The sequence below is a fragment of the Theropithecus gelada genome, chromosome 8, assembly GCF_003255815.1.
Source record: "Theropithecus gelada isolate Dixy chromosome 8, Tgel_1.0, whole genome shotgun sequence".
NCBI lineage: Eukaryota > Metazoa > Chordata > Mammalia > Primates > Cercopithecidae > Theropithecus > Theropithecus gelada.
In genome coordinates, this window is record NC_037676.1 from 15,709,060 (window position 1) to 15,721,593 (window position 12,534).

At 37.7% G+C, this 12,534-nt stretch overlaps 1 protein-coding gene across 2 annotated transcripts in view; it reads left to right on the forward strand.

Moving 5' to 3' along the window:
- ZDHHC2 (zinc finger DHHC-type containing 2) overlaps positions 1-12,534 on the forward strand; it is a 68,893-nt gene that overhangs the window by 17,078 nt on the left and 39,281 nt on the right. For both annotated transcript variants that reach the window (XM_025394835.1, XM_025394836.1), the window contains 2 exons: positions 10,935-10,961; positions 12,422-12,516. In XM_025394835.1, coding sequence (XP_025250620.1) covers positions 10,935-10,961; positions 12,422-12,516 — 122 coding nt within the window. The remainder of the gene's footprint in view (positions 1-10,934; positions 10,962-12,421; positions 12,517-12,534) is intronic.

Below are 12,534 nucleotides of genomic sequence, written 5' to 3' on the forward strand. Positions count from 1 at the left end.
GAATTTATTTGGATAAAGGGTCCTTAAAGAAATAATTAAATTAAAACGAGGTCATCAGAGTAAGCCCTTACCCAACATGACTTGCCGTCTTTAAAAGAAGAAATTTGGATACAGAGAGGCATCGAGGGAAAATGACGTGAACATGCAGAGAGTAGGTGGTCATTGCAAGCAAAGGAGAGAGACCTAGGAAGAAACCAACCCTGCCGACACCTCAATTTGAGCTCAATTCTTTTTCTTCTTCTCCTTTTTTTTTTTTTTTAGCAGGGTTTTGCTCTGTCTCCCAAGCTGGAATGCAGTGGCGTAATCACGGCTCATGCTGCCTCGACCACCCACATCTAATCGATCTTTCTGCCTCAGCCTCCTGAGTAGCTGGGACCACAGGTGCATGCCACCATGCCCTGCTAATTTATAATTTAAAACTTTTTTTTTTAATTTCCGTCTTCTAGAGTCCAGAAATGTGAGAACATAGATTTCTGTTTAAGGCACACAGTCTGTGATACTTTGTTATGACAGCTGTAGCAAATACAGGTATTATCACCAAAGACTTGGAATGGGAGGAACACCTGATCTCATAGCCCAGCAGGTAAGGGAGGAAAATCAGGGCAGCCTCGGGTCTGTTGTGCTGGAAGGGAGGTGTGTTTGGGTGTTGCACTCAGTAGGCTTCCCTTAACACAGAGTCACTAGTTTTTGTTATATTGTTAATGATGTTATGCAGAAGCTTTTGATGGCTGATCTAGAGGCCGAACCACAGAAAACGAATATTTCGGATCATAACCTACCCTTAAGAGACTTCCCATACCTTGGTTTATATGATTTAACTTAGTATTGTTCATTTTTGTGTTTGGTATTGTGCGATTCTGTTTTTTTTTTTTTTTTTTTTTTTTTGAGACATAGTCTGGCTCTGTTGCCCAGGCTGGAATGCAGTGGCGTTATCGCAGCTCCCTGCAGCCTCCGCCTCCTGGGCTGAAGGGATCTTCCCACCTCAGCCTCCTGACTAGCTGGCTTCACAGGCGGGCGCCACTGCACTCAGCTAATTGTGGGAGGTTTTTTGTTTGTTTGTTTGTTTGTTTGTTTGTTTTGGTAGAGACAGAGTTTCACCATGTTGCCAAGGCCGGTCTCAAACTCCTGGGCTCAAGTGATCCAGCTGCCTTAGCCTCCCAAAGTGCTGCGATTACAGCTGTGAGCCACCGCGCCCAGCCACATTGTGCTAGTCTTCAGGAAAAGGTTGCCAGTAATTTCTGGGCCATTTTCCATAGTTCTTTGATAATTTCTAGCACATAGTTTAGTTCCGTATAACTGTTTAGATATGTGTTCTGAGATAGAGGCTGGGGAAATTATCAAACGCCATAGGGTGTTGGCATAGGACCATTGCATGCTAGACCCTATTAGAATCTGGATGGGGAGTAGTGGGTTGCAGGTATGGGTGGGGTTGACAGTAAAGGAGCTCTGGGAGAGGTAGGGCCTACGTTTAAAAATGTACTGGTTTAGTTTTTTCTCGTTCTACTAATTCGCCCACATTGTAATTTATTTGCATTTTTCTGCTTATTCACCCTTAAAAGGTCTTCCAGCAGTTTATTCCTAACAACCTGGCATTTCACGCTGCAGAAAATGTTAGCATTACTACATGCTAATTATTCACTATGTACTTCTTCCCTTAGATTGTTAATAAACTGTTAGCACTAAACTTTAGGGAACTCCTACTCTTAACATGTCACAGTTTAATGATGAATTTATCCTCCATATTTGATGAACAGCCCTAAATAATGTGCCAAATTCTATTCTAGGTACTTTTACCTTCTAGTTTAATTCTCAAAAGAGCTGGGTGAGATAAACATTGCGATAATGTTCAGAGAGTCTAAATAACTTGTTCAAGGTAAAACATCAGACAGAATTCAAACCTCAGTGCGGGGCATGGAAAAGAAACAAATAGATGAAAATACAGGTTGTGAGAGATGCTAAGAGAGAAATAATGTATTGCCATAGTGATTGCAGGGTCTAACCAGACAGGAAAAGCTGGTATTTAAACTGCAACCTGAAGGATGATAATGAATGAGCCAGGCATGGAGTCAGGTGTGGAGCTTTTCAGACTGGGCAAAGACACTAAGGTTTGGTGTGTTTTCGAAACAGGAGCTCAGTGTGGCTGCAGCTTAGTGAGCAAAGGGACTAGTGACCAGAAGTGGTCTTGGAGGACAGGGAGGAAGAGCCAGATCATGCTTGACCACTGAGGCTGCAGTAAGGAGATTGGACTTTATTTTACTGTAAATTGAGTGCAAAGCCATTGGGAGGGTTTTTAGTGAGATGATGTCATTGAATTGCGTTTTAAATGAGATCATGGTTTTCTTACTGCAAAATGAATTTTCAAGGAACCATGTGGGAATCCAGTGAAGAACTCAATTGCCTCGCCCCTTGTTTGTGGTTAGACTGTTAGGAATATCAGGACTGGCTTATATGTTAACTGAGAAGGTACAAACTGAAAACCGTGTGTTTGAGATTCAAGTTTTGCACCGTTGAAGCCTTTATTTTTAACTGTTGCTTCTATTCTGAAGCTGCTTGTCTGTCCTTGACAAAGCAGTTCCTGCTAATTTACTGATCAATTTATTGTTAGAATGACTTTTGCCTTAGGCCTTTAAAAGTCAAGATTTTTTCCCCAAGAATACATCAGGGTAGGATTTAAGATAATTTTGTAGCCAGAGAAACCTTCAAGATAAAGTGCAAATTTTTGTTGAAACAATAAAATTAAAGCACCGCTCAGCTGAGTGCTGTGATCAAGATCACACACATTGGCAGGATTGGGCTGGAGTCCAGGTCTCCCACCACCCAGTTCACTGCCAGTGCAGAGGATCAAGGCAGGGTACAATGTTAGCTTGGTTAAGATGTAAGAAAGCCCAGAGTGACAGAAGCATCATGCACAAGAGGAAAGAGGTGTGAGGTGAGATTGGAGAGAAAGGCAGGTGCTTAAAATCACAATGACATATGAGGACGGCAAAGAAAAAAAAAAAAAGAAACAGTTTGATAAAGACTTTTAAAACTATAAGTAGATAGGTTATAAAGAAAATAAATTCAAAAAACGTATTAGGAAGAAAAGGGTATGGTCGCAATTAAACGGAAAATGTTAACGTGCATAACATTTGTCTTGCATGTCATTAAAGAAGCAGTGTCATTTTTGATCTCTAATACACTAAAAATGAACCGGACATTTTTGGAAAGTAGCTAAAAGGACAAACGATTTGGCTTCAAGGGGTTCCCCTGGCCAATTTTGTCGAAGAATTCACTATGAATTTGACAGACTGTTTCCAAAAGAACAGCATAATTAATTCTGTTAGAGTAATTTGAGTACAGAAAATTAGCTTAGGGAGGGTGTTGGTGACCTTGACACGAGTGATTGCAGTGGAATGCTGAGGAATTAGACCAGTTGGAGTTGCACGAGGAGGTAAAAGGAGGTTGGGGGTAGGGACAGTGATTTTGGATGATTGTTAAATTTTCCTTTGAAAAGATCAGAAAGTGGGATGGGCAGCTAGAGACATGAAGTCAAGGGACAGATTTTGTTGGGACAGGAGATGTTAAAGCATGTTATAAAGATATTAAAGCAGAAAGTATTTTTGTCATAATGTTTTAAATGTGAGCTACTTATGTGAATTAACTGAAAATGTTTTCATAAACATGTTTTTTCAGTTAGTTTTTATTTCTAACTAAAATATCACAAATGCTAAGCTTCAGCATAGAGGTAGAATCTTATTTACCATTTTGTTCTCAACAGTGTAAGCATGGTATAGTCAATTAATGTTCCTCAGTAAATGAGTTAAAGATAAACAGAAAAAAGTGGAGCTTGGCTATAAAATTATCCTTAAGATTCATTCATTAGAACCAAGTCTCTGTTTTGGGATGTGTGTGTATGTGTGTGTGGTATTCTTCATTATCAGATATCTTAGCTGAAGGTGGGGTGTACCTGTGTCAGAATGAATCTGGAAACTGCATAGCAGTTTTATATTGAAAAGTTACTGTGTGAGCAATAAAGGTAAATTATTCTTTCAAAGGAGAGAGATTGAATTTGAAGACAAGAAGAAGAAAATTCAGATTAAGAAAATAAATTTTAAAATCACAGCAATATAAATTTGTAATAAAATACGCCAAAATCACATTGTTTAAAAACACTTACGTAACTGTTCTTTGCTAATTTAAAGGGGGGAGTACACTTTTTTGTCTGTTATGAAGATGTAGTTTGGTATCTGAAAGCTTTAATTTTGGATGTGTTTGTGAATAAAAGTTCAACTACATTTAAGTTACCATCAGTTTACTGGGCTGCTGCATCTCAATAGATACCATTTAGGACAATAACACTTTATATCATAATAAATAATCTTTGAGATGATCCCCTGCTTTTAATCCAGGCTGAGTTTGAATCACTCTAGACTAAATCAGTTCTAATACAGTATATACATACACATGCACACATATCCTATTAAATCTTTTTCTATGGAGAACCCTGACTAATACATAGAGGCTGGAATACTTTCTTTATAAAGGGCTAGACAGTAAATATTTTAGGCTTTGCAGTCCATACTGTCCCTGTCTCAGCTACCTAACTCTGCTATTGTAGCACACAGGTAGCCATGTGAGTGAATGGATGCATACATGTTTCAATAAAACTCTACACATAGAAACAGGCATCTGGCTGTATTTGGTCCAAGGGTTCTAGTTTCCGACACCTGGATTAAATGATTGCTTGATAGTTCAGTCAAAAGAGATAAGGGAGGTATACATTTGAAAGGATGTTTCATTTCAGCCAGGTTGTATTAAGAAGCAGTTTGTCATCCTTTTCTATATTATTGGTTATTACTTTGACAGTCTCACTCTTTAACTTCAATTTTACCTGTTTTATTTTTACATAAGCATTTCTTAAAGAACAATTAATGCTGTAACAAAAAAAACTGATCACTCTTATCAGTCTTACCAATTCTAAACTGAGGACTGACTAGTTCAGCCTTTTTATCAAACAGAGTTGTCCTACTCTGTTTCTTTCTCTCTTTTTTTGAGACAGGGTCACGCTCTGTTGCCCAGGCTTGAATGCAGTGGCAGGATCACAGCTCACTGCGGCCTCAACCTCCTGGACTCAAGTGATCCTCCCACCTCAGCCTCCTGAGTAGCTGGGACCATGGGTGGCCACCACTTTGCCTGGCTAATTTTTAAAGTTTTTTTGTGGAGGTGGTGTCTCACTGTGTTGCCCAGGCCAGTCTCAAACTCCTGGCCTCAAACTGTGTTCTCACCTTGGCTTCCCAAAGTGCTGAGATTACAGGTTTAAGCCACTGTGCCTGGCTCTCCTCTGTTTCTTGTAGGAATGATTAGTGGCAGTGGAGGAGGTAAGCATAAAGCGCAGCCAGAGAATACAACTGGTGACCCAAACTACAAGCTGTGTGGTATTGATGATGTTTCTACATTTTAAGATGAAATTCTTTTCTTTTCTTTTCCTTTCCTTTCCTTTTCTTTTCTTTTCTTTTCTTTTCTCTTTTTTCTTTTCTTTTCCTTTCCTTTCCTTTCCTTTTCTTTCCTTTCCTTTCTTTGCTTTTCTTTATTTCTTCTTCTTTTTTGTTTTGAGAGACAGGGTCTCGCTCTATCGCACAGGCTGGAGTGCAATGATGTGATCATAGCTTACTGCAGCCTTGAACTACTGGGCTCAATCAGTTCTCCTGCCCCAGTCTCCCAAGTAGTTGGGACCACAGGCAGTGCTGCCACACCCAGCAAATTAAATTTTTTTTTTTTTGTAGAGACACAGTCTCAATGTGTTGTCCAGGCTGATCTCCAACTCTTGGCCTTAAGTGAGCCTCCCACTTTGGCCTCCTGAAGTACTGGGATTACATGCATGGGCTGCCCAGCCCAAAATGTGATTCCTGAAGGCCATAATTTTACTTTGGGCAAACAGGAACATTATTGGTAACTACAGTAGTAATTTACCTTTTTCACTTTCTCTCTTCCTATATACCATCAGGGCCAAGAAAGTGCTGCAATTCCCACAATCACAGAGGAGCTTGAAGTTCTGGAGGTATATTGGAAGATTAGAAATTGCTAAAGCAAAATATTATCATTGTAGGACATGGACCAAAAAGAAATTAGGCTAATCCAAGATAAAATCAGGCAAATAAGTGTTTGAAATTAAAATAAAAATTGTGGTTCACAGTGTTATGATTGTGTGTATTTAGATGGTGTGAATGATACTATCCACAGATGTAGGATTGGTAAATATTTTAGTGTAATATTAGCAATGCTCTTAATTCCCAGGAATAAACTGCACCTGACTTCTTTGAGGTGAATATAAGATTTAGGTTTTTATTTTTATTTTTTTAAAAAGTAATTGTTTTTATTCATTAAGTTAAATAGTGCCTATCCAAAACAGATACTTTCACATTTAAGTTCTCAAAAGGACTAACTGGCACATGAAGATCGAAGTTTTAATGTCTCATCATTACTCTGTGTTAAGAATGAATACCACCTTTTTGGTTTAAACAAGTTTCTGAAATGACACATCCGTATAAAAAGGCAATTGACTTATAAGATGATTCAGATTTACATTATTTTTCACCTCTTATGTTCACTCACAAAGTCTTATTTTTATTCAACATTTTGCATTTATTTATTTCAGGAGGCTGTACAAATATTACTTTTCTCTTTGTAATTTTTCTTCATTTTTTAGCCCGCTTTCCTATGTGTCATAATTACCATTAATATTATCAAAATGAAAGATTATATATTATAATTGTACATTCATGGGGGCTTACTATACACCAGGCACTATGTTAAGTACATTCTTTTATTTTCCCGTTGAATCCTCACTGCAGCCCTAACGCTATTGCTGCGGCGATCACCCTCCTTTTGTAGTGGAGTAAGCGGGATAGCTTGTGTGAGCAAGCAAGTGGCAGAGGCAGGGTTGGACCTTGCCTTCTTTATCCCGAGCCGTTGCTCTTTGGCGCTGTTATGCTTAGTAATAGTCTCTTTTCCATTTTGACAAATTCAACTATAAAAAAGTACAGTACTGAGGAAGAGCCAAAACCAAGGTGGGGGTGGAGGGAACCCTGTAAAGTTACAGACGCTTTCTGTTTTCAAAGTTGCTTGAAGCCCAGTTGAAGCGAGTATCTCCCTCAACCTTTTCCTTTTAAAAGGGACAGGAACTATTTTGTCTTCTCCCTCTCTGTCTCTTTAGAGAGGCGTTTTCTTCACCTCACGGAAGAGATTACTTTCGCTTTTGTCAACTATGAGTTGAGTCCTACAGTGTGCTAAGCTACATGGTAATAGAAATAACTTTTCTCTTGAGTTTCTTATGCCCACGAAAAAAAAAAAAATGAAAACTTTTCCTATGTCCGCTTTGATATACCACTTTTATGTGATTCAAATTAGTTGTTGTGGTCTGTTTGTCTAAGTCAGTCTCTTACTCACATTTATGGGGCAGATGCTGTGTGATTCAAAGAGGAATTAATTTTAATATGATCCAGCAGAGCTCGAAGTTGTAACATATTTGTGACATGCAGGAAATGTTTAAATTGAAAATAAAAGAATTTCTAAGGTAGAATTAATATACTACTCATTGTGACTTTGAGAATAAAGCTCATTTGCTTTAGTAAAAACTGAGTAAACCTCACTTTTCTGTTGACTAAAATTGAAATAACTATTAATTTATCTCAATATGTGGTTTAAAGGAAATGGGATAAAGAAAGCTATGCAACACTTGAAATTTCTGCATGGTAAAATTGGAGAATAGATATCAGCATCACTGTCAACCAAACTGAAATTCTGTCTGTGAAGTAAGAAAATTAAATAATCCTGAATTAAAACTCAAAATCCACATTAAAACCAATAGTTATTTTTAGAAGATCTGTCCCAATTATGTTCCGTATTGCTATTTAGTTTTTGTATTGTTATAAATAAATGTATTATATTTGATTACTATCTATATTGTTTCAAAAATGAGTCTCTATTTTTCATATATTATCTTTATATACATATGTATTAGAAAGGTGTTCAAGGCTAAATTTGAGCAATCTTTTCTTAAACAGTAACTTTTGAACAAAAATATTTGCATTTGACAATAACTTTGTATGTGTTTTTACACTGTGAGAAAGGAAACTTTGAACTTGACAACTCTGCCATTAAACTGAAAATTACAAGGTAAATCACTAATTTACTGACTAAGTAAACATGGTTGAGAGAACATTCATTTCCTGAGTATCACAAAGCAAAACCTTGTATAGTCCATATATCTGTTAATGAAATAAGTTAATTTGCAAACTTTGATAATGTTACTTAATCAGTGGCAAGTGATAAAAATGTTGCTAGTACTTATTAAATCATTTAAAATAGCTATATGCAACTTTATTTGTAGTATATGTAACAGATATGAGATTTCTGTCCAGAATACATAAAAGGCTCTCAATAACTAAGAAAGCCAACAGAAAAATAATCATTCACTTAGAAGAGAAAGGAAATCCCAGTCATCAAATTTTAAAAATAATGCCAAACTGCACTAATAATAATGGTAATGAACGCTAAAATAATGATTTTTATTTTGGCCTATGATGTTGACAAATATCAAGCAGGCTTATGTTTACAGGAAATTGAACAGGCTCATAATCTTGGCAAAAGTGTAATTGGATATACCCTTTTGAACTATTCTATTCCATTCTACAAATGTTACAGAATTATTTACTATAAGCATGTATTTATGTATAGGTTGTGTACTTTTTTACAAATAGAACTTCTGTGGATTTTGAATTACATTTAGGGAAAAGCAAGCTGTGAATGGCAAAAAAAAAAAAAAAAAAACTTTAAAAACAAAGTCTTTGAATGCATATCAAGCTAATAAAGTATTGGTCCAGGTCAAAAAGATTAGCAACTCATACCAACTACACCTTTTCTTCTGTTTTTTTTCGAGACAGAGTCTCGCTCTGTCACCCAGACTGGAGTGCAGTGGCACAATGTTGGCTCACTGCAACCTTCGCCTCCCAGGTTCAAGCGATTCTCCTGCCTCAGCCTCTGAATAGCTGGGATTACAGGTGCATGTCACCACACCCAACTAATTTTTTGTATTTTTAGTAGAGATGGGGTTTTTGCCATGTTGGCCAGGCTGGTCTCAAACTCTTGACCTCAGGTGATCCATGTGCTGGCCTTGGCCTCCCAAAATGCTGGGATTACAGGTGGGAGCCACTGTGCGCAGCCCCCAACTATACCTTTTTTAAAATGTCATTTTGTTTTACAGTTTTCAGTTCTCTCAACTCGAGTCAGTGGAGTAGCAAACACATTTTTATGAAAGCACCAGCACCTCTGGAATGGTTAATAAGGGTTGTTTGTATATAAATGCACAAATGGAGTCAAATTGCTTTTCCTTTCCTTGGATTAGCTCCCCTGAAGGATTGGAAATTTTGATCCAGAAAAGAGTTGTCAATTTTGGAGCGCTTTTGAAAACAGGGTAGTCTGTGTCTAGAGGGAAATGCATAGCTGTGGCGGTAGGTTCAGATATTAAAAAACAGGCTTGCCTCAAGCCTTTCCTGTGCCCTCAGCTGAGCCGCTTCAGGGATTCGATGGGAAAGCAAACTCTGACTAGCCTCTGATTTACAAGCGGACTTGTAGAACAGGCCATTCATGAGTCAAAGATCATCCACGCCTGCCTGTCTCATTCTGGAGATCAGAAATGTTAAAGGGAGTGGAGAAGCTAGGAAGCATTTACAGATGCCACATCTAGGTTGGTAAGAGATCTGGAAACCATATATTAGTTGGTTTAAACTAGAACGTTTAAGGGGGACACAATAACGTCAAGTATGTGAAGATTTGTCATTTAGATTTTCTGTTTATTGCTATGGTTGGGAAGCCTTGATATCACAGGAAAAAGTCACAAAGCAGCAAATTTCAACACACTGGAAGGATGAATTTTCTTATTCTTAGGGCAATCCAATAATGGAACGGGCTGCCCTCCAAAAAACTACAGGCTCCTGCTAGCTCTAGAAATGCCTGAACTTATATTCAATAGCTGTCTTGGGCAGGAGATTGGTTGGACTGTGCAATCTTCAAAACTTCTCACACTGCCCTCTGGTTCCAGACTTCAGAAGGCGGTGGCATTTCATTCCAGCACCAAGTCCTGAGATCCTGTGCCATTTTGAAAGCTGAATAAGGACAAAAATATACAGAGTCAGACTTGGTACAGCTGAGATAGGGCAAAACTTCCAAAGACTGTTGTACAAAGAGAGAGACCAAATGGGAAAACACATAGACAATACAAAAGGCATACACATGTCTCGATTACTAAATACAGCTTCTTGTTGCAGCTTGCTTTAGCACTTGTGGCCCCTGTCCTAATCCATAATACCTGCTAGCTTGGAATATTTACAACAACCCCTGAGGAACGGCAGTTTCCCAGCACTGCCTGGCCTCTCATTGTGCAATAGGGAGCACGTAAAGTCACTGTGCATAAGCATTTGTACTTTTAGAAATTAGAGGGGAAAAAAGAGTATCTGCTGTGGACACAACATTTTATTCTTTGTGGAAAGCTCACCAGGTGGTTGCCAATGTATCAAGAGCAATAAATGCCTGTGGAAATGTAATGACCTGGAGAGCACTGCTTTTATCTGAACTCTATAGTTGGAAGGAAAACCAATCAACCAAATGATACAGAAGAAAGACCCCCAAGGGGCACACTTGACAAGTTTTGTTCCGCAGCGCAGGAGCCAGAGCTGAAGTGTGCAATGGAGGCATGGCTGATTGCAGCCTCCAGCCTTTTCCTCCACCCTCTCTCCAATCTGTGCTCACCTCTCCTCCAAATAAAATTGAATAAATGTTTAGAGAATGTTGGTTTGAAGGGAAGCCAAATTATTAAGCTAGTTAAATGCCTTATGTCTGTGTCAAGCCCTGTTTGCCATAAGCTTCGTATAACCTATTACCTTTTTTTCTGTTTCCAGTGTCCATGGAAAACACTGGTGAACAAGGTAAGCTAGATGACATTAATGTTATAGATTTTTTAAATAATTTGAAAGAAACAATTGTATTCACTTAGTTTTGGTTGGGATTAATAAATTATTCTTTGAGAATGTGAAGACAAGCTAGAGTTAAAGATATCTCATTTCTCTTAAGTTTGCAGATTGAATTCTGTCAGACACTTGGCAAATTCTATCCTGAAATGGCTGTCATTGTGCCAGAGATTCTTAAGGCTTTGAGGTATAGGGATATCAACAATTTCCTTTCCTAATTTGGACTATTAACTTGTAACTGAGTCACCTACATAATTTATGAAAAATATCATGGGCTTTAGTCATCTCACACTGATTTAAGTGCCTTATTGAATAATTCAAATTTTTAATGATTCTTTAAGTATCATTCTTTAGAAAAATTAAAAATTGCTATTAAAGTTTTAAAATGCCAAATATGCTATATTTAAATTCACATATTTTGTTCAATGATATCTTACAGAATTGTGTATTAATGTATTACCCAGAAGGAATCATTATCACCATATACAAAATTAATATTTAAAATTTGGGCTGGGCACAGTGGCTCACACCTGTAATGTCAACACTTTGAGAGGCCAAAGCGGGCAGATCATTTGAGGTCAGGAGTTCAAGACCAGCCTGGCCAACATGGTAAACCCCTGTCGCTACTTAAAAAAAAAATACAAAAAGTAGCCAGGTGTGATGGAGCATACCTGTAATTCCAGCCACTCAGGAGGCTGAGGTAGGAGGATTGCTTGAGCCCCAGGGTGCTCTCCAGCCTGGGCGACAGAGTGAGACCCTGTCTCAAAAAAAAAAGGACAGAAAAGAAAAGAAAATTTTGCATAGTATTTGAAGACTTTCTAACACCACCCAGAATGTGTTTATATGCATTACTGAAAAAAGTATTCAGAACACTTTTTCAAAACAATTGTCCCGTGTGATAAATAAGACACTTGAACTCCCACTTATCCAGAGGTTCTCCGTTTAAATATGTTATCATTACACCAGCTTTGACTAGAGCCAAGGAAATAAGCAAACAGCTTCTCAAGTAGGAACTGCCTTTGTTATCTATGTCATTAAAGCAAAGTTCTTAAAGCCTGAGTGCTTTAACACTTGTTTTTAATGCAGTGTTTGCTAATTAAAGTTGCAGGCGTAACTGCCTTATTTTTACAATTTAGAAAAGGTCCTTGTCAGTGATTTTGCCAATAGATGGTCTGTCTACAGATGGGAGGCTTTTATTCATGGGCATAGATCTCATTATGCATTTAGGAATTTTTTTTAAAAACTCTTGGCTTTGGAAATCGTTGAGTTGTGTTTATTCTAGTATGAAGTAAAGGAACTTTCATAATTTATTATAATTGGTAATTTGGTTATTTTAAAACAAGCAGATCTTTTGTGAATACCATAATTTTAGTCTGTATTTGCATATTATAATGATAATTATGTTTCTCTCATTTTAGTTGTGTGCCTGATGGCCTATCATCTACTTTTTGGAATGTTTGTCTGGTCATACTGGAAAACTATCTTCACATTACCAATGAATCCTTCAAAAGAAGTAAGTTAAAATATTAAC